General features: G+C 35.7%; 1 protein-coding gene across 1 annotated transcript; it reads left to right on the forward strand.

The window, feature by feature from the left end:
- The first annotated feature begins 11,087 nt into the window (after nucleotides 1–11,087).
- On the forward strand, nucleotides 11,088–11,414 carry LOC138386128 (keratin-associated protein 21-1-like). The gene has a single exon (XM_069472374.1). It carries the CDS (start codon nucleotides 11,088–11,090, stop codon nucleotides 11,412–11,414), a length of 327 nt encoding a protein of 108 aa, XP_069328475.1.
- Nucleotides 11,415–22,557: the final 11,143 nt, after the last annotated feature.

Below are 22,557 nucleotides of genomic sequence, written 5' to 3' on the forward strand. Positions count from 1 at the left end.
TGAAGAAGAAAAAAACTAAGGAATGGATAAGTTAGATGAAAAAATATACTATCACATCATCTGCATTTGAAGGAAGTGCAAATGTGTTTGTTTACCTATATGGAGGTGGAGGAAAGTGATTTAATGTTTCTGAATTAGGCACCATGCTAGACACTGAGGACACAGTAGAAAAATTATAGACAAGTTTCCTGCTCTCAGAGTGTTTACATTCTCATAGATGAAGATTAAAAGATGAGTAAAAACTAATTATAAATTCAGACATAATTGCTACAGAGGGAATGAAACAACTGAATGGGGAGGAGAGGAAGGATTGAAGTATTAGCGAGATAGCTCAGGGAGGTATTTTAAGTGTTGACATTTCAGCTGATAATAAAAGTTGTCAGTATCAAAGGAAGACTAGGAAGGACTGTGCCAAGTGCAAAATGGGGAGAGAGGTTCATTAAGTTTTGGGTATGATCATTTGGTGCCACATTTTTCAGTTGGAAATGAGCAAGGTCCCGTATTTTAATGGAGTTCTCTTTGGATTGGGGCAGATATGAAAATGGGATAAAAAGCCTAGTCTAGCTGCCTGGCTGATTTTCTCAAGTAGAGTATCTACTCCTTTTTGGGTTCTGACTTTAGTGTCTTTTCCTCATCAGAGTATCCAGAACTGAATCATTTAAATCCTACAACAGAAAAAGCCTTTCAGATTCAGTAGCACTCGTTTTTCAACCAGCAGTAATAAATTTGTCACTGTCTCATCCCCAGCACAGGGATCATTACAAAAGTTTGACTCTGAGGTCCCTGGAGCTAGCGGATCCTACAAAATGGCTAACTCTAAGGAAGATATTGTACAATTAAAGTTAGCCCTGGAGTTAGGCTATGTCCAGGATAGAATTTGTCCATCTGATAGAGAAGCAGGGTTTCTTTCATGAGCAGGATGGTTTTCACATCTGCAACATTTGTAAGTCAGATCTGAGGACTGACTATGCTCTGTGTGACTCTGAGGTTAGTATTACAAACAGTGGAGGGGAATTCTAATAATTACAGCTCTTTGAATTTTTTTTTCTTTTTGTTTCATTATGTTTTTTGTCATTGAAGGCATTCTGAAACAAGGAAGGATATTTATTAAGCATGTATAAAATAATTTATACATCCCAGAAAAGTTCTTCACAAACTAACACTTAACATATCTTCAAAATCTGAAATGTTGTGACTCTCTTAGTCAAAGAAAATGTTGAGACTGTTAGCCTGCGTGAAATGAAAAAATGGTGATAATATTAACAGAGACAAGGATGATAAAATTAGAAAAGGTTTATGTATGTATGTATGTGTGTGGGTGCATGAGCAGGTGTAGCATGAGTCCAGTGGAGGTGGGAAAAATGAATATTTGCCTTAATGTATTAATCATATTATGGAGGAAAGGGAAGATCTTTAGGGAGTACTTTCTGTAGTCAGGAAATGATTTAAGTTTCAAAGCTCCTTTATAAAGAAACATAAAATCCTCTTCTTTGATGAGTTATTGTATATTGTAGAGGTTATAAATTATAGAATCTGTTATTTGTTCTTTAAGTCTTTTAACAAACCTTAGATTCATGTTCCAGTGATGTGTTGTGCTTGGTCTGGGGATAGAGAGATAAAAAATGTAGTCCCTTCTTCTAAGAATTCAAAATCTCCATTTGGACACCAAATTGTAAATTATACATTCATATTAAAGCAGGTATGTTTGCAGGTATGATGGGCTACCAAGAAGAACTCAAAGAGGAAACCTAAATCAGTCAGAATGTGGAAAGGAAGGCTAGACAAGGGTCAGAAATTGCTTCCAAAGGAGAATGATATATGAGCATAGCCATAAAGGACGAGATAGAATTGATCAGTTACATGAGAGGGAAAATAGAATTCCTGGCAGAGAAATTTAGAGAAAGAAGCAAATAAACTGGTATCTTATTGGCTAGAGTAGTAAGCTCTATTGGGAATTTTTTATATTATTAATTTTTTATTGAGGTAATATATACATATATAACTTACCAACTTTGCCATTTTTAAATGTACAATTCTGTGGTAATAAATACATTTATATTCATTTTTCCCCTTGATTTTCCCCCCTCCCCTCCTCTTCCTGGCCTCTGACAACCACTAATCTGCTCTCTGTCTTCGTAAGATCCACTTTTTTTAATCTCCCATGTTAGTTAAAATCTGCAATATTTGTCTTTATGTGCTTGGCTTATTTCATTTAATATAATGGCCTTCAATTCCATCTATGTTGCTGAAAATGACAGAATTTTAATGAGTGGCCACACCCATAGAGGCATTCTCAGGTCTCTTGAGGGAGCTGCATTGGTCCAATAAGCTAGCTACTAGCCAAATGTGGCTATTGGGAACTTGAAATGTGGCTATTACAAAATGAAATGTGCTGTAAGCATAAAATACACATTATTTAAAGACTTACTATAATAAAGAGCCTTTTGAAGGCAACAGATATTTAGATTGTGTTTTTTAATCAATTCTATTGATTTATACTAATATCTTTTAAGCAGGGCATTTTGATCATTTATATTCAAAGTTAATGTTGATATGTGAGATACTGTTCCAGTCATCATGTTGATTACTACCTAGTTGCTTTGTATTTTCAATTGTGTTTTATAAGCCCTGTGAGTTTTATACTTTTGAGTGTTTTTATACTGGCAAGTGTCAATCTTTTGTTTCAATATTTAGAACTTCTTTAAGCATTTCTTGCAGAACCAGTCTAGTGGTGACAAATTCCCTTAGTGTTTGCTTGTCTGGGAAAGACTTTATTTCTCCTTCATTTATGACACTTAGTTTTGCAGGATACAAAATTCTTGACTGACAGTTATTCCATTTAAGAAGACCAAAAACAGGAGGACACTAATCCCTCCTGGTTTGTAAGGTTTCTGCTGAGAAGTCTGCTGTTAGTCTGATGGGTTTCCTAAAACAAACAAACAAACAAACAAAACCACTGGAGGCATCACATTACCCAACTTCAAATTATACTATAAGGCTATAGTAACCAAAACAGCATGGTAATGGCATAAAAGTAGACATATAGATCAATGGAACAGAGCAGAGAACCCAGAAATAAAGCCATACACCTACAACCAACTGATCTTCAACAAAGCAGACAAAAACACACTGGGGAAAGGACATTCTATTCAATAAATAGTGCTGAGAAAATTGGATAGCCATTTGCAAAAGAAGGAAACTGGATCTCTCACCATATACAAAAACCAACTCAAGATAAAGACTTAAATGTAAGACCTGAAAAAATAAAAATTCCAGACAAAAACCTAGGAAAAACTTTTCTGGACATTGGTTTATGCAAAAAATTTATGACTAAGACCCCCAAATTGAATGCAACAACGACAAAAATAAACAAATGAAACATAATTAAACTAAAAATGTTCTTAAGAAAAGAAGCTTTTTCACAGCAAAAAAAAAAAAATCAAAAGAATAAATAGACAACCTACAAAATAGGAGAAAATAATAGTAAACTATGCATCTGACAAAGGACTAATATGCAGAATCTATAAGGAATGCAATCAACTCATTAAGAAACAAAACAAACAACCACACTAAAAAGTGAGAAATGACAGGAACAGGCATTTTTTTCAAAAGAAGATATACAAACAGCCAAGAAACATATGAAAAAATGCCTAACGTCACTAATCATCAAAGAAATGCAAATTCAAACCACAATGAGACACCATCTTACTCCAGTTAGAATGGGCCATTATTAAAAAGTCAAAAAACAATAGATGTTGGCACAGATGCAGTGAAAGGGAATGCTTCTACATTGTTGGTGGAAATGTAAATTAGTATAGCCTCTATGGAAATCAGTATGGAGATTTCTTGAAGAACTAAAAGTAGATCTACCATACAATCTTGCAATCCTGCTACTGGGTATCTATCCAAAGGAAAAGAAGTCATTATATCAAAGAGATTTCTGCACTAGCAGGTTTATCACAGCATAATTCACAATTTTAAAGGTATGCAATCAACCAATGAGTGTATAATGAAAATGTGGTGTGTATGTATGTGTGTGTGTATATATATATTATATTTACACATATATTATACACATATATTATACATATATGATACACATATATTATATATATACACACACACACACACATACACGGCATGGAATACTACTCAGCCATAAAAAAGAGTGAAATCATGTCCTTTGCAGCAACTTATATGGAAGTGGAGACTATTATCCTAAGTGAAGTAACTCAGGAACAAAATACCAAATTATGCATGTTTTCACTTATAAGTGGGGGCTAAGCTATGGCTATGCATGGTCACAAAGAGTGTTATAATGAACACTGGAGACACAAAAGGGGGAGGGTGAGAGGGGTGAGGGATAAAAAATTACCTATTGGGTAATTGACACTACTACAATATACACTATTGAGGTGACAGTTACACTATACACTATACAATACACATACTCCACTTGTACCCCTCTAAATCTATTGAAATAAAAAAATAAAAAAGAATGAAAACTGTATCAAATAATTTTAAAATATTGATTATATATTAAATGATAATATTTTAGAGACATTAAATAAAATAAGTTAATAAAGTATGGTATAAAATTAATTCACCTGTTTCTTTTTACCTTTCAAAATGTGCCCATTAGAAAATTTAAATTTCCTACATTTTCTTCTAGAATTCTAATCATTTCACAGCTAAGGTTTAAGTCTGTTATCCACCGTGATTTGATTTTTTTGAGAGGTGAAAGCTGTGGGTCCTGTTTCAGTCTTCTACATGTGGCTAACCAATTTTCCCAGCACCATTTATTGAATAGGGATTCTTGTCCCCGGAGAATGTTCTTGCCTGCTTTTTCAAAGATTAGGTGTCTATATAAGGATGGTTTTATATTTGGATTTTCTGTTGTGTTCCACTGGTCTGTGTCCCTGCACTTGTGCCAGTACCAGGCTGTTTTAAGAACCACAGCCTTGTAGTATACTTTGAAGTCTGGCAAATTAATACCTCCCGTTTTGTTTTTATTGCTTAAAATTGCTTTTGCTATACGGAGTTTTCTCTGATTCCATACAAAGTGTATAATTATTTTCTCTACGTCTGTGAAAAATGATGTTGGTAGTTTAATGGGGATTGCATTGAATCTGTAGATCACTTTGGGTAGTATAGACATTTTAACAATGTTGATTCTTCTGACCCACTAGCATGGTATAGTTTTCCACCTATTTGCAAGTTCTGCTATTTCTTTTCTCAGTGTTTCATAGTTTTCCTTATAGAGGTCCTTTACCTCTTTAGTTAGATATATTCCTAGATATTTTATTTTCTTTGTTGCTATTTTGAAGGGTATTGAGTCTTTAATTTGGTTTTCCGATTGACTGTTATTGGCATATATAAATGCCTCTGATTTGTGTATATTAATTTTGTAGCCTGAGACTTTGCTGTATTTGTTAATCAATTCCAGGAGTCTCTTGGTTGAATCCTTGGGGTTTTCCAGATATAACATCATATCATCAGCAAAAAGTGAGAGTTTGATCTCTTCTTTCCCTACTTGGACTCCTTTGATTCTGCTCTCTTGCCTGATAGCTCTTCCAAGGATTTCCAATACTATGTTGAAAAGTAATGGGGACAGTGGGCAGCCCTGTCTGGTTTCAGTTCTAAGTGGGAATGCTTTCAATTTTTCCCCATTCAGAATGATGTTGGCTGTGGGTTTGTCATATATGGCTTGTATCATTTTTAGGTAGGTTCCATCTATGCCTATTTTGTTAAGCGTTCTTATCATAAAAGGGTGTTGAATTTTGTCAAATGCTTTTTCTGCATCTATACAGACATTGGTCTAGGCAAAGAATTTATGAATAAGACCCCTAAGGCAATCACAGCAACAACAAAAATAAATGAATGGGACCTGATTAAATTAAAAAGCTTCTGCACAGCCAAAGAAACAGTAACGAGAATAAAGAGACCACCTATAGAATGGGAAAAAATTTTTGCATACTACACATCAGATAAAGGACTGATAACAAGAATCTATTTAGAACTCAGGAAAATCAGCAAGAAAAAAATCAAACAACCCTATCAAAAAGTGGGCAAATGACATGAATAGAAATTTCTCAAAAGAAGATATAAGAATGGCTAACAAACATATGAAAAAATGCTCAACATCCCTAATCATCAGAGAAATGCAAATCAAAACCACAATGAGATATCACTTAACCCCAGTGAGAATGGCCTTTATCCAAAAGTCCCAAAACAATACATGTTGGCGTGGATGTGGAGAGCCAGGAACACTCATACACTGCTGGTGGGACTGCAAACTAGTGCAACCCCTTTGGAAAGCATTATGGAGATATCTTAAACAGATTCAAGTAGACCTACCATTTGATCCAGCAATCCCATTATTGGGCATATACCCAAAGGAAAAAAGGTCATTCTATAACAAAGACACATGTATCCGAATGTTTATAGCAGCACAATTCACAATTGCAAAGATGTGGAAACAACCCAAATGCCCAGCAACACGTGAATGGATTAGTAAACTGTGGTATATGTATACCATGGAATATTACTCAGCTATAAGAAATAACAGAGATACGACATCTCTATGGTTCTCCTGGAGAGAGTTGGAACCCATTCTATTAAGTGAAGTATCCCAAGAATGGAAAAACAAGCATCACATGTACTCACCAGAAAATTGGTTTCCCTGATCATCACCTAAATTCACATCTGGGAACGATACCAATCGGATATCAGACTGAGGTGGGGGGAGGGGGGAGGGGATGGGTATATACCTACATGATGAGTGCAATGTGCACAGTCTGGGGAACGGACACGCCTGGAGCTTTGACTTGGGGGGACAGGCGGTACATGGGCAACATATGTAACCTGAAATTCTGTATCCCCCATAATAAGATGAAATAAAAAAAAAAGAGGAAAAACAAAAAAGAGAAAAAAAAGAAAAAAAAAGAGGAAAAAAAAAGAAAATTTAAATTTATCTGTGCTTCATGATATATTTCTATTGCACAGTGTTATCTAGAGGGTCAGTAATAACTAAGTGGACAGGAGAAGGAGACTAGCTAGAAAAAGAAGTCCTGTTAGGATACCAGTCAAGATCGTAGGCTCTAACCATGTTACCAAGGTATAACAGTAGATAAGTTTGAGGTAGTAAGACCACAATTGCCAGTGCTGCAGACTTCAAGGGGATGCCCAGCAAAGACACTTCTCATCTGGGACAGTTTATTCAGTAAATGGGCATCTTAGTTCATTTTGTGCAACTGTAACAGAATATCTGAGACTGGGTAATTTATAATGAGCAAAAATTTATCAGCTCACAGTTCTGAAAGCTGGGAAGTCCAGTATCAAAGCGGTGAGGACCTTCCGCTGCATCATAGCATGGCAGAAGGTATCACATGGTAGAAGGGCAAAGAGAGGGCAAGAGTGAGAGCAAAAGGCAGCAAACTCACTCCCACAATAATGAACCCACCCTTGTAATTATGGCATTAGCCCATTTATGAGGGTGGAAACTTCATGACCTAAATATCTCTTAAAACCCCACCTCCCAATACTGTCACAGTGGCAATTAAGTTTCAATTGGAGGGGGCAAACATTTAAATCACAGAATGTGATTGATCAATGTTCCATCTGTTTAGACACAAAAAGAGAGATACCTGACGCACACCATATGCATAAGAAATTCCAAATTGATTAATGTTCTAAACATGAAAGAAAATTAAATTATTAAAGTACTAGAACATGGTTTATATTTTTAGGAATTTTGTAAGCCACTGATAACTTGAAAACAGTTATGCTAGGAATATTTACACCATGGAAACTGGCAAATCAGATGGTACTACCCTCATCCCCAGCAGAGATCATTAAACAACAGCATACCACTGCCCGCATTCCTCCTGTCATTGAGAAGAAATTAATTTTTTCAAAACCTTTACAACAGATATGTATTACTTATGACACTGTAAAAGAAAAAGAGACATCAACAGAAATCAATGAAAGGATAATTGTATCAATATTGATGGTTCTATGTTCAGAATTTTTTACAGCCTCTTTGAAGTTGGTATCCAGGTTCTCCCGTACAAGAAACATTGTCTTTAACTGTTCTCTCCTCTAAAAGACATAATTTCCTCAAAGTTACCCAAATGATCACACCTCTAAAAACAAAATTGTATAGCAATTAAGAGCCTGGGTTCTAGGGTCACATTATTTGTGCTTTAGTATAGGCTTCATCAGTTATTAGCTGTGTAACCACAAGGACATTACTCAACTTCACTGAGTCTCAGAATACTCAAGTGTAAAATGATAAAATAGTGTCAGTTCAGAATTGTTGAGAGTACCAGATTAAATAAAGTGTGCAAAGCTCTATGACTGTGAAAACCCAAAAGATTTTTGTTATTATATTTATTATTAGGTTGTGATTATGACATAGCTGATATTCTACATTGTTAACATGCAAAAACAATAATTTCATATGGCTTAATCTTATATACTTATTGATATTAACAATGTTTTGATAATCATAGAGTTTTAATAACAATCTCAATTTTTTCACATCAACTTTATAGGCACATTCCTAAGTTAGGTTTTGTACATCTGTCAGACATGTATTGCATAGTTATAAGCTCTAATATATGTTGTGATACCAAGGAAGTTGATATGTTTCTTACTGTATTTTTAGTAACAAATTAGTGGGCTTTAGTGGAGTAGCTTATTTTCTGATGATTTGGTCCTACTTTTTACTTTGTCACCAAATTGTATAAATTACTTGAGAAGTTTCCATCGGATTTGACAGAAGATATGGAGTCTTTATTGAAAAAAATTTTGGGGGGGAGAAGGAATGTGATAACAGTAAATAGTGGTTGCAGTAAATCGAAGAGTGAATGGATGAGGAAATGCAAAGATTGCAGATACTCCAATCTTTTATGTGTCATATGGTAAAAGGACAGGGGCTAGCACAATGGAAATGGTTGTTTACTCTTTCTGAATAGTTTCTATGCCTTAGAATAGAGCTTGAATGACCTCAATCTTCAAAAATTCTTGTAAAATCAAATTGTACTATCCAGTCACTATCTAGAGAAATGATCAACAGAACTATGCAAGTAAATATTGTCATGCTAAAACTACTTTGAGAAGAAAGCAGGTGACATGTTAATGTGGAAAGGGCCATGGAGTTTGGAGAAATGAAGCCAATACTGATTATCAAATTTTAGTGGAAAGAGTTATATGACTGGGGTAATCATAATTAGAAGTCAAACCTAGAATCTAAGGTTTTTATTTTGACATGGAAGTTTCTGATCCATGGTGCTTTTTCCCTGTATTGACTAAAATTGAAGATGTCTAGAAAAGTGATCATCATTTCTACTCAAATGATGAAGCTTCAAAAATAAACTTGCAGAGTATTAACAAGGTTGTCATCTCACAGTAGATAGAGAATGCTGAAGTGTGAGAAGAGTGGCTATCACATGGTTACATGGTGCAAAAAGAGAGCTATGAAGCAAGTGTGAGAGGTGGTTGAGTTGTCTGCTTGATGTTGTCTGCATGGTGTTTTAGCTAGGATGGCAGATCACAAACGAAGAAAATCCAGATGATAGACATCTAAGGTAGAAGTTGCAAAATATTGGCAATTTTAGTAAATGCAGTAAATATTTTACATTCAAAAAACTGAAGGAAAAATAATTTATGGATCCTACTTTAGCTTTAATGTTATAACAGATATTAAAGCAATTTGACTCTATCACTAAACAGCTGAAAGTCCTTGGGCAAGTAACTTTACCCCTGGTCTCTGTTTTGTCACCAGTGATATGTGTATAAAAACAAAAACCGCAGGTACCTGAAAAAGTGCTTAACATTACTAATGATCATGGAAATGCAAATCAAAATCACAAAGAGATATTACCTCACACCTGTTATGATGGTTATTATTAAAGAGACAAGAGATAACAAGTCTTGGTGAGGATGTGGAAAAAGGAACACTTGTGCACTGCTGGTGGGAATCTAAATTCATACAGCCATTTGGAAAATAATTTCTTCAAAATTAAAATTAGAAACTCTACATGATTTAGCAATCCTAATTCTGGGTTTATATCTGAAGGAAACAAAATCAGTAGCTCAAACAGATATGTGCACTCCCATGTTCACTGCAGCACTGTTCTCAATAGCCAAGACATAGAAACAACCTAAGTGTCCATTGATGGATGAATGAACAAAGAAATAGATACAAAATGAAATATTACTCTGCCATTGAAAGAAAGAAATCTGCCATTTACAGCTTCATGGCTAACCCTGGAGAGCATTTTGACAAATGAAATAAGTCAGACAGAGAAAGGCAAATACTGTATGATCTTATATGTGAAATCTAAAGAAGTCAAACTCATAGCAACAGAGAGTGGAATGGTGGTTGCTAGGGGCTGTAGGGTGGGAGAAATGGGGAGATGTTGGTCAAAGCCTACAAACCTTCAATGTAAGATGAATAAGTTCTGAAGATCTAATGTACAGTATGATAACTATAGTTAAAAATACTGTATTGTTTACTTGAAATTTGCTAAGAGAGTAGATCTTAATTGTTCTCACCACAAAACAAAAAAACAACAAAACATGCTAATTAGATGAAGTGATAGACATATTAACTAACTTGATTGTGGAAATAATTTCAAACTATGTATGTATGTCAAATCATCACATTGTATTTATATACCTTAAACTTATACACTTTAATCCATAAAACAGCAAAATAAAGTAATGAACACACAACTTTCTACTTTACATGTTCTTGTAAGAATCAAAGTAACCAATGTGGTTAGATTTGATTATAGTCCACGTGACATATTTGTTCAATATATAGGTGACAGCTATTTCCTTACAATGCTGATGACTGGCTAGGGCCAAATCCTGGACATAATTACCTGAATAACTTGTTGTCCTTAGACTGATGATGAGCTTTCTAAAAATGAAAATTGCTGAGGTAATGAGCCCATGGAGTCTGTGCTCCACCCATTTCTGGTGGTATATAAGGGTCTCAGGGCAGGAGAAGACATTCAGATTTCAGAATCCTCCACCTGCTTCTCTACTGAACTACTGAACACTCATCTCTAGACACCATGTGTTGCAACTACTACGGAAACGCATGTGGTAGCTGTGGCTATGGTTGTGGCTATGGCTCTGGCTACGGCTGTGGCTACGGCTCTCGCTACGGCTGCTGTGGATACGGCTCTGGCTATGGCTGTGGATACGGCTCTGGCTACGGCTGTGGATATGGCTCTCGCTACGGTTGCTGTGGATATGGCTCTGGCTATGGCTGTGGATACGGCTCGGGCTATGGCTGTGGATATGGTTCCGGCTATGGCTGTGGATATGGTTCTGGCTATGGCTATGGTTGCTATGGATACCAGCCATTTTGCTATAGAAGATGTTATTCTTGCTGCTAGAACATAACTACAGTGCACCTTTTCTTCTAAAATGACCATATCAAGGCTATTTCTGTTTCAACATCTCACAATCCCATCAGTTTCCACTGACTGGAGTACTCAGAGCCTGCAGAAACTAGTTGTATTTTTGGAAACCTGCTTGCTGTTGTGGGGGCCTGTGTCACCCCATGATGTTTCTGGAAGACAGAAGACCTCATTTTGCTCAGAGTCCAAGTGTAAACCCATCAGCTCCTTCTTCTATGTTTCTATACTGTGACTGTTTCCAAATAAACATGTTTCATTGGTCCTAACAAGTTTTTGTAATTTTTTGTTTCAGACATGCCATGGACTTATTTTTTTTTTGTCTTAATATTTCTATAACTTCCTCAGAGGTTGGGAGACTAATACTCAGGTGCTTATTCCCATTGCGTATGCCTGGCTTCCACTCTGATTGGTCACTGCCCATGACACCCTGGATGTTGGATATCTTGACTCTCATCCCTGAGGAAATGGTTCCTTCTTTGCTGAATCTTGTGTTTTAAATTCATTTTACTTAAGGGTTTTATCTTTATCTTATTTTAGTTTTTTAGAGACAGGGTCTCACTCTTTCACCTAGGCCAGAGTGCAGTGACATTATCATAGCTCACTGCAACCTGAATTCCTGGGCTCAAGCAATCCTCTTGCCTCAGCCTCCCAAGTAGCTGGGACTACAGGTGCAGGCCACCATGGTCAGCTAATTTTTCAATTTTTGTAGAGACAGGGTCTAGCTATGTTGCCCAGACTGGTCTTGAACTCATGGCCTCAAGCAATCTTCCTGCGTCAGCCTTTAAAAGTGCTGGGATTGCAGGCATGAGACAGCACACTTGGCCAAGGGTTTGTTCTTAAGCATTTGTGTTTCACAATTTTGGGTCTATCCATTTCTTTCTTTTCATATTAATCAGCATTCATACACTCATCTACATGCATACATACACACACAGAATGCTACAGAAAAGTTTGCTTTGAGAAAATGCCAATGGTGCAAAAAATGAGTTGGAAGGGAAGAGACAGAAGCCTCAAAAGTTAGATATATAAATGACCTGGAGACTGGTTAGATGGGCCTGCATTTGGGTGTTGGCATAGATGATGAAAAAGAACAGGTCAACACCAGGGACTTGGTGAGGGTAGAACCTGTAAGATCTTAGACAGAACAGTGAAAGAGAAGAGAGAAAAATCTAGAGAAGACAATATCTAAAAAGTGTATATTTCTTTGTAGCACTTAGCATTGTGGGGAATTTAGGGTGGGATGTACAGTTATATATCTTAAAGACTGGTGTTGCAAAATTAACAAGACTAGTATGACAGATGTGTCCTATATCTTTGTAGAGATACTAACTAGGTCGAAGCGAATGCATACTCATGACACATCAATTCCTCAACACAAGAGCTCTTTTTAATAAGTGACAGCATCTGAAATGAGAATGAATTCCTCATCAGGGGCTCTATTATTGGGTGTTTTTAAACCCAGGTGGGCTCACCCACTATAAGAGTTATTTTAGGTGGTAGTTAATTCCATTAGTGAGAGGAATGGAATTACCCAATCTTACATACCAATTTTTGTCCCCTAAATCTAGGGCACTATAGATTAGAATTGAATTTGAACTTTGAAGCTTGATTGTGGAAATAGTGATGCTGATACGAGGAAAATACAGAACAGAACCTTTTATATTTCTATATCTGGAAAGAGCAGCCAGCAATAACATGTTTGTAGAAATCCAATCATCATTCAGGATATAGAAAGACTGTCAGACCTGGAGTCAAGATTTAACTACTCTGTGATCAAATAAATTCAGTGTTCCTAGATTCCCTTGAATTTGGAAAGAAATTGCAATCTCAAGGAGAGGAAGGGCAAAGGGGGATAGAAAGATGGATAGATTGTCATTCTCGAAGACATAGAACCAGTACTTATGAATTGGATAAATGAGTAGTCTCACTTAGCAAAGATTTATTGAGCTCCTAATAGAGCACACCTCATTATGTGCTATGAACAGAGAACTGAAATATTTCATCCCTGCTTTCTGAAAGTGTGGGAGCGGCATGAACAACAATAAGTTACAAACATCAGAGTATTGCTATAAAACAGTTATACTCAGAAGTGTTTAGGGGGTACAGAGAAGAACTCAGAAGAAGGACCAGGACTAAGATTAAGCAGAGAGAAGTGTGGGGAATCTTTCTGAAAAAAAAGGGGGGGGCAAATTTCTAGCTGAAATATGAAGTATGACTAGGAGTTGTTCACTAATACAAGAAAAGAAATAGCCTTTCAGACAGGGTAAAATGAGGAAATGCATTTTTTAAAATGTCTGTATACTGAAACCATATTGCCATAGCCATCATTTCCCCTGAAGAGAATGTCATCACTTATTGAGCCAAAGGAATAAATTCACAGGTGTGCATAGGCAGAATTCTAAGAAGGCCCCCAAATAACCTACACGCTGTATGATTCCCTCCCCTTGAGTGTGGGGATGACCTGTAACTTGTCTCTCACCTTGGAAAAGATGATGGGGTATCACTTTGGTGATGATGTTATGTTTGGGGTTGGTAGACAAAAACAGATGGAAAAATTTGAATTTCAGATAAAAAAACACACGAATTTTTAGTATAAGTACATTTCATGCATCCTTAACTAAACGTGGCAACTCTAAGTTATATGGCAAAGAGATCTTGCAGATGTCCTGGCTGACACCTTGATTGCAATACTGGGAGACCCTGAACAGAGATCTCAGCTGGGCTGAGCTTAGACTTCTGATCCATGAATGAAGACTAAGATAATAAATAAGTGAGTGTAGTTTTAAGCCACAATTTTTGTGATAATTTGTTATGTAGTAATAGAAAAGTATTACAACATACTTCCTCTTTTGTTCTCTAAATTATCTGACAAGAGGTGTGGTTGCCTTGGATAACCAGGATTACATATCTGCACATCAGCAGAGATTAGGAAGCCAGTCATAGCAATGGGTTTCGAGGATAGACCATTCTGCAAAGAAAATGAAAGGGTGAGAGAAATGATTAGCCCACTTGATGGAAGAGGCTGGGGAAAAAAATATTTAAGTACATTTCATCTAGGACCCCAAGTGACATTGGGAATAATGAGAGATTCTAAAGCACATGGGGATTTCACAACAGAGTAATTACACAGTGAAATGGATCATCCTAAGAAATAATGAGATTCCAGTTACAGTGAGTGTTTGAGCACTCAATGATCAGAAAGGGAGATTTTATGTGGCATAACAAAGAAGAATGAATACTTGAGCTTGGTAATATATAAGCTGCATGACTTTAGTATTATTAATAATGTTTCTTAGCCTCTTTTTTTTACCTCAATTTCTCTATCATAAGTTACCTACCTGTTTCATATTTTCACTGGGCTCAAGTAGATAAAAATAACTGAAGGAATTTGTAATTTATAAAACATTCAACAGCTGTTTAATGAACTAAATGAACCCCTAGAGTTGATAAAAATCTATTGAGGAATGGCTCTAGGAGTGAATATATCATCAGAATATCATATCCATGGGTATTTGGATTGATAGGAACTCTATAACATGAAATATTGAGGAGTTTCTGTAGGGCAGAAATTACCTATAAAAAATAGTAATTAGCAAGCTAGTCAAATTAACTTGTCAAGCTCATTTTAATAGTTGCATTCTCAAACGTAAACTGCCCAACCCTCCACAGAGCCTTGCTGTATAAAATGTATCTGAGGGATCATTTGTTCAGATGATTGGCTGCTAATGGATAGAAACTTCCCTTCCAGATTTGTAATTGGCTCAGGACAATGCCTGGGTGACAAAAAAACCAAACATTGTTCCCCAGTAAAACTGGAGAACCTATAATAATGTGTGCATTTAAGGCAAATGCTATAGATATGAGAAGACCAGGTCTCCTCATTGTCAACTGAATGGGTGATTTGCACATACTAGGTATAAATATTTTTTTGCATGAATCAAAAAATTGCTGATATGTCCTGACTCTTCCTGTCAGAATGTAAAGGTTCCAGGGTAGAGGGTAACATTCAAATTTCAGAACAATCTTTCTGTATCTCAACTGAAACCTCACCTTCTGTCACCAAGTGTTGCAACAACTATAGGAATTCCTATGGGGGCTCTGGATATGGCTGTGGCTATAGCTGTGACTACTGTTCCATATACAGCTGTGGCTGCTGTACCTACTGACCATTTTGCTAGAGTAGCTGTCTTCCCCTTGATGCTATAACATCATCCTAGAATATGCTTCTAAAATAATATTTTAAGATTAATACTTTCTCCCAAAGATGCCCCATTTTATCATTTCTGCATCCATATAAGGATTGGATATCACTTTGGTGTACTTCAAAAAAACTTGTTAGTTTCTGAGACTATATAAATGCTCCCATTATGTTACCTAAACACAGAAGATTTGATTCTGATTATATGCAAAATGAAAATTATTGGTTCTCCTATTCTTTGGTTTTGTATAGTCCATAAGCATAAATACTCCATAGTTGGGAAAAATCTACCTTTTTAATAAATAAATTTTATTTGTTTTTGCTATTATTTGTGTTCTTTCTGTCAGAATCATCATTGACTTCACTATTTGTGTCCTTCCTGGAAAGGTGGGCAACTTCTATGTTAGTGGAGCCTTAGGCTTATTTATTCCTTCAACCACTACTTACTTATTGTTCATTCTTTCCTCGACACTAGATGGTTTTGTTTGGTGCAGGATTGTAGTAAATCTTGATATTAGGTAGTGTGAGGCTTTCAACCTTGCCTTTTTTTCAAAATTATTTTGACTGTGGGTACCAGGAAGACAGGATGAATAAGTTTTGGTGTTCTATTACACAGTAGAGTGACTATAGCAAATAACAATGTATTGTTTATTTCAAAATGGCTAGAAGAGAAGATTTTGAATGTTGTCACCACAGAGAAATGATAATATTTAAAGTGATGGATATAGTAATTACCTCAGTTTTATTATTATACTATGTATACATGCATGGAAACATCACATTCTACCCCATAATTATGTATAATTATTATATGCTGATTATAAATTAATAAATAAATAAAAATATATTGACTGATCTATCTATATATTCAAACTGGCTTGTTAATATCGAAAAATATATGCTGTTGAGCTACTGATAGGGATTGAGTTGAATCTATAGATCAGTTTTGGGAGAATGGACCTCTTATTTATATTGAGTATAATCCATAATCATGGTATATTTCTGCATGTATTTAGGTCTTCTTTGATTCTCTTATTGGGCTCTAGTGCAACATTGAAAAAGATTGACTGTATTTATACTCACAGAGGACATGGACATATTCTAGTCGGGGAGACAGACAAAAGTTTAAATAACCAATCAGACATCTAAATAACTAAATAAAAATATTGTCAACAATTTTTTATAATCATTAATAAAATAAATGGTGGTATGCTATAAAAAAAATCAAAGGGCTCTATTTCTGATAGGAAGATCAGGTAAGTGTCTTTGAAGAAGTTACAAACTGGGATTTGAAAAATCTCAACCTGAGTAGGTGTCAGAATTGGGGAATGAACGATCCATGCAGAGGAAGGAACAAGTGCAAAGGTCTTGAGGTGACAGGCGTTTCTCATGCTTATGGGACTGTAAAGAGAATCACATGAATACAGCTTATTGTATAAACAGGGGAACAGAAAGAAGCAAGAGTGAAGAGATAGGTGAGGGCCAGATCACACAGGGCCTTGTGTGATAAAAGAATTGAGATTTGTTTGGATTTTATTTTAAGATATTTATTGGTTTATCCAGCCATTTATTCTTCTACTTGCAACTTTTAAACTTTTCTGCTTACTTGTTACGTTTTATATAAACACTAAAATACAAATCTATACTATTTTCTTACCATTTACAAAGGTATCACATTTTATATCAACACTAACACACACATTCATACCATTTCTATACCATTCCCAAAAGTGAGTGGATCGGATTGTGGAGGAAAGGAAGAAAGGTGCCGTGTTAAGAGGATGTGAGACTAGTTTAGAAGATACATGCTATGATCTAGACTCGGAAATTTGCAAAGGAAGCTAAGAGAAGGAGGTGGAAAGGAAGAGGAGGCTACAAGAAAGAATACTTAGAAGTGTGTACCTCATAGCACTTTGTGTTGAGGACAAGGAGAGGTGCTAATTTGCCCTGTATATTTAAAGGCTGTTATATGGAAGGTAGATTAAAATTGGTTTCCTGGTTCCAGGAACCAGAAATAGATCAACATGTTTGAATTACAAGGAGGTAGACTTCTTAATATGTGACAATTTCCTAAACGTAAGAGCCAAAAAATGGCATTTGGTGCAGGAGGGAGTTGTCTAGCTTTCGGCTACCTTACTATTTATTCTGGATTTTATGAGGAAATTAAATCATACAGGGGCCAGATAAATCTAACAGAACCTTAACACCTCTTTCAAATATGAGTTTTAAAGAATACTGATTTTATAATTTAAACAAAGACTATAGGCTTAGAGTCACTGAAAAAAGTGGTAATGTTCTTAAAAGCAATAGGAAAGAGGAGAAAGAAATAACTGTTTATAGGTTTGGAAGGTGGCCAGAGATAATGAGTGTATTTTGAATATCTTATCTTACATGAGAGAAACAAGGTGCCATAGTTGAGGAGAGGTAATAACAACCATATTAGCACAATAAAGCAGGTCTTTGGGATTTGCTCAAGTATCTGCAGAAGCTTAAACTTAAAAAGAAGGCAGGAGATAAAAATATTTTATATTAACCAAAAGCTGAATGAGAGATTTTATGGGGGATATACCAGGTAGAACTCAGGAAAAGAAATATGTGTGTGCAAGGGTCTCGAGTTACAATAGAAACTCCTCGTCAGTGATTCTGAGAGACTTAGGTTGTATAGAAACTATTAACATCACGAGATTTTCACAATATAATGAGATTGGGTAAGATAGGAAGTTGAGAGTTCCCACAAACTGAAAACATTCAAGAAGAAGTTACTGATCTATTTCTGGAGAAAATTATAGACAGCATGTGAGATCAAGAAAACTTGAAAATGTGTGGTTTTTTTTTTTTTATTTCAGCTCATTATGGGGGTACAAAAGTTCAGGTTATATATATTGCCCATGCCCCCCATCCCCCCGAGTCTGAGCTTCAAGCGTGTCCATTCCCTAGACAGTGCTCATCGAACTCATCATGTAGGTATGCACCCATCCCCTCCTCCCCATCCCCCACCAGTCAGAACTTCAAGCCTGTCCATTCCCCAGGCAGTGCGCATTGCACTCATCAAGTAGGTATACACCCATCCCTTCCCCCCAGCCCCCACCTCTGTCCAATACCCAATTGGTGTTATTCCCAAATGTGCACTTAGGTGATGATCAGGGAAACCAGTTTGCTGGTGAGTACATGTGGTGCTTATTTTTCCATTCTTGGGATACTTCACTTAATAGAATGGGTTCCAACTCTCTCCAGGAGAACCAAAGAGATGCCATATCACCATTATTTCTTATAGCTGAGTAATATTCCATGGTATACATATACCACATTTTGCTAATCCATTCATGAATTGATGGGCATTTGGGTTATTTCCACATCTTTGCAATTGTGAATTGTGCTGCTATAAACATTCTGGTGCAGGTGTCTTTTTTATAGATTGACTTTTGTTCTTCTGGGTAGATGCCCAATAATGGGATTGCTGGATCGAATGGTAGGTCTACTTGAATCTGTTTAAGGTATCTCCATACTGTTTTCCACAGGGGTTGCACTAGTTTACAGTCCCACCAGAAGTGTATGAGTGTTCATGTCTGGATAACAGACTTAAATCTTAGGTGGGAAACTATTAGAATTCTAGAAGAAAATGTAGGAAAGACTCCTACAGACATTGGTCTAGGCAAAGAATTTATGAATAAGACCCCTAAGGCAATCACAACAACAACAAAAATAAATAAATGGGACCTGATCAAATTAAAAAGCTTCTGCACAGCCAAAGAAACAGTCATGAGAGTAAACAGACCACCTACAGAATGGGAAAAAATTTTTGCATACTATACATCAGATAAAGGACTGATAACAAGAATCTATTTAGAACTCAGGAAAATCAGGAAGAAAAAATCGAACAACCCTATCAAAAAGTGGGCAAAGGACATGAATAGAAATTTTTCAAAAGAAGATATAAAAATGGCTAACAAACATATGAAAAAATGTTCAACATCTCTAATCATCAAGGAAATGCAAATCAAAACCACAATGAGATATCACTTAACTCTAGTGAGAATGGCCTTTATCCAAAAGTCCCAAAACAATACATGTTGGCGTGGAAATGTGGTTTTGATTAGGACCTGAACTCTTCTGAACCTTAGCCTCTTCATTAGTTAAAATGATGTTCATAATTCATAATCTGGTAGTTTCACAGAATGATTTTAAGTCTCAAATATAGACATTTGAAGAGGAAATATTTCCAATAGAAAAAGAATTTTACTGCCTAGTTGTGAGTGGAGTTGGATAAAATCACCTTTTGACTCATATTAAATTAAGTAAAAAGAGGGGATATGCATATTTTCTGTCATGTGATTCTCATAGAACTTTTAGAATATGATCTCATGAACCAGTGGGGCCTTTTTATAGGGACAGATTACTCATGCCCATGGAAATCTTCAAGTGCAGTATAGCCACACTTCCAAACACAGACTGACTGACTTTTACATAGCATTCCTATGACAGTCTGGGAATGCAGAAATTTACTTTCACCCTATTTAATACATAGGCACGTTTCCAATTTAGGTGTTGGTCATTTTAATGAATTTTCATGGTTGCTAAGCTTCCAAATATGCTATGAAGGCAAGCCCTGTGCTGTACTGCTTGATTTCATATTTTTACAAAAATATTACCATGAAAAATGCTTCAGGGGCAAGGTGAACTGAAATAATTACATGATAGTTCATTTTCTGAGGGTGTTTGGTCATTTTTGAAAAATTTTTAATGAAAAACATTAATTGATATATATGTATATTTATCATGCATATATATCTTATACATACTTTGAAAATAGTAACATTAAAGCAAATCCTAAAATATTAGTATAATATGTAGATCAATACAAGTACATAGAGAAATTTGAAAAACTGTTATTGGGGAATGCTTATATTTTGATAAAGGAAAGGGGTAAATAAATAAATATATTGTCTCTGCTATATGTCAAGGTATGGGCTACAAACTTTATATTTCCTATATATTTTCCATAGGCCTCTTGACAAAATTTTTAAATGCATGTTATTATTTTTAATCCCATTTGGCAGTTGCAGAAATTGAGGTTCATACAGGTTGAGGACTTTCTCAATGACTGTAAAATTATTAAATGGCTCAGCCAGGAAACTAATCAATCTGTCTACCCTCTTAACAAATGTTTTAAAGTGCACAATACAGTATTTTCAACTATAGCAAAACAACTTTTCAATCCATACATTTGGTGAGTAGAATATCCCTTCCAAGTTTTTCCTTGCTTGAGTATTTTTCACAGCCTTAGAGTACCATGCAGTTTCTTCATATTATATAGATGCTCTTTTATTATACTTTATAATTTTTATATGAAACTTTCCCTGATTAACCAACAGTGTGATACTTTTGTCTTCTGATTGGACCCAGACTGACACAGATAGTTTTAGTCCTAGAAACCATTTGTGTATATAAAGTAGTGAAGTCAGTGGTAGCAGACAAGATTATCTAGTGTGTAAAGTAAGAAGCAAAGATGGAGGGTATAGTAGCCACAAGAATCCCCAAACTTAGGGCAAAGTTGAAGAGGTGCCAATGAAGAGAGGTCATGGACCACAGACCCATTTATCATAGATGATGGAGAAGATGAAGTCAAGTCAAAGAGAGGATGAAGAAGAAATCCCATGGAAAGGTTAACTATTATTAATGTCATAGTGTAAGGTATTCAGCAAAAGCAGTGTGAGTAAGTATCATTATTAAAATTTTGTTTTGGAAAGACAGGTGAGACTACAGTCAAGAAAATACTGTGAATGATTAAATCAAGCTAATTAAGAAATCCATCACCTTATATACTTATGCATTTATTGTGGTGAAAATATTTCAAATCTACCCTTTTAGAAATTTTTGAAATATACACTGCATTATTATTTACTATAGTCACCATCTGTGAAATAGATCACTAAAGCTGATTCCTCCTATCTTACTGAAATTGTCTGTCCTTTGATAGAGTTCTCCCATTCCCCATCCACTCCACTTGTCTGGAGGTATTAATTATTGATTAGTTACATTTTAGTGGGAAGCAATGACATGAAGCACAAATGTGAGAGTAGTCTGAGTAAACCCACAGACAGATCTGTGTTTAAGAATTGGACTTACCTGTTGGACTTCATCAACAAAGATGTTATGAGCCAAGGAATTTCCCTAACCATAAATTGAAACTCTTGGACAAGTTTGTTGTTTATATAATAAATGATCTATCTCCTTATATAATTGACCCATCAGAAGTTTAACAAAATTTTTTCCCTCAAAGAAGGAAAATAATGTCATAACTTGCCTGACAAAAATGGGGATGGACAAGCTTTTTTTCAGAGAGAAGAAGAAGAGTGTTTGAGGGAGTGGGTGTAACATGTTGAAAATACTTAATTCCTCTTCCAAAATCCATGAAAAGTAATTCAGAGTCATTATAATGGAAAAAACAAAGTATTAGGGAAGAAATAAAAGAAATTAAAAAGATGATGATACTAAAAGTAGTGAGTAGAACTCATAATTTAATAGATGATTTCCAAAATCATGAAAGAGCAGAATAACAAACACATATCTATAGGTCAAACATACTTTGATGATATGTTATGTTATGGTCATGAAATGAAATTATGGAAGCTACAATTATAGTTGTATAAGCTGGAGTGCTTAGGAAATGTTATATTTATTTCCTCTGAAGGCTTGAACAACTTCCTGGAGAAGCAGTAAGTAAATTATGAATTCCTAACAAAGTGGTTGTATACAGAATGAGTTCTTTATAGGCAAATCGTTGTCAGATGAGAGAACAGGGACCATGTGAGTATGACCCATCCATCCCTGAGAGTATATAAAGATGCCAGAAGAGTAGATGACACTCACACTTCAGAAATATTCTCCTACATCTCACCTGAAACCTCACTTCCTGACACC

This window comes from Eulemur rufifrons, chromosome 7 (assembly GCF_041146395.1).
Source record: "Eulemur rufifrons isolate Redbay chromosome 7, OSU_ERuf_1, whole genome shotgun sequence".
Taxonomy (NCBI): Eukaryota; Metazoa; Chordata; class Mammalia; order Primates; family Lemuridae; genus Eulemur; species Eulemur rufifrons.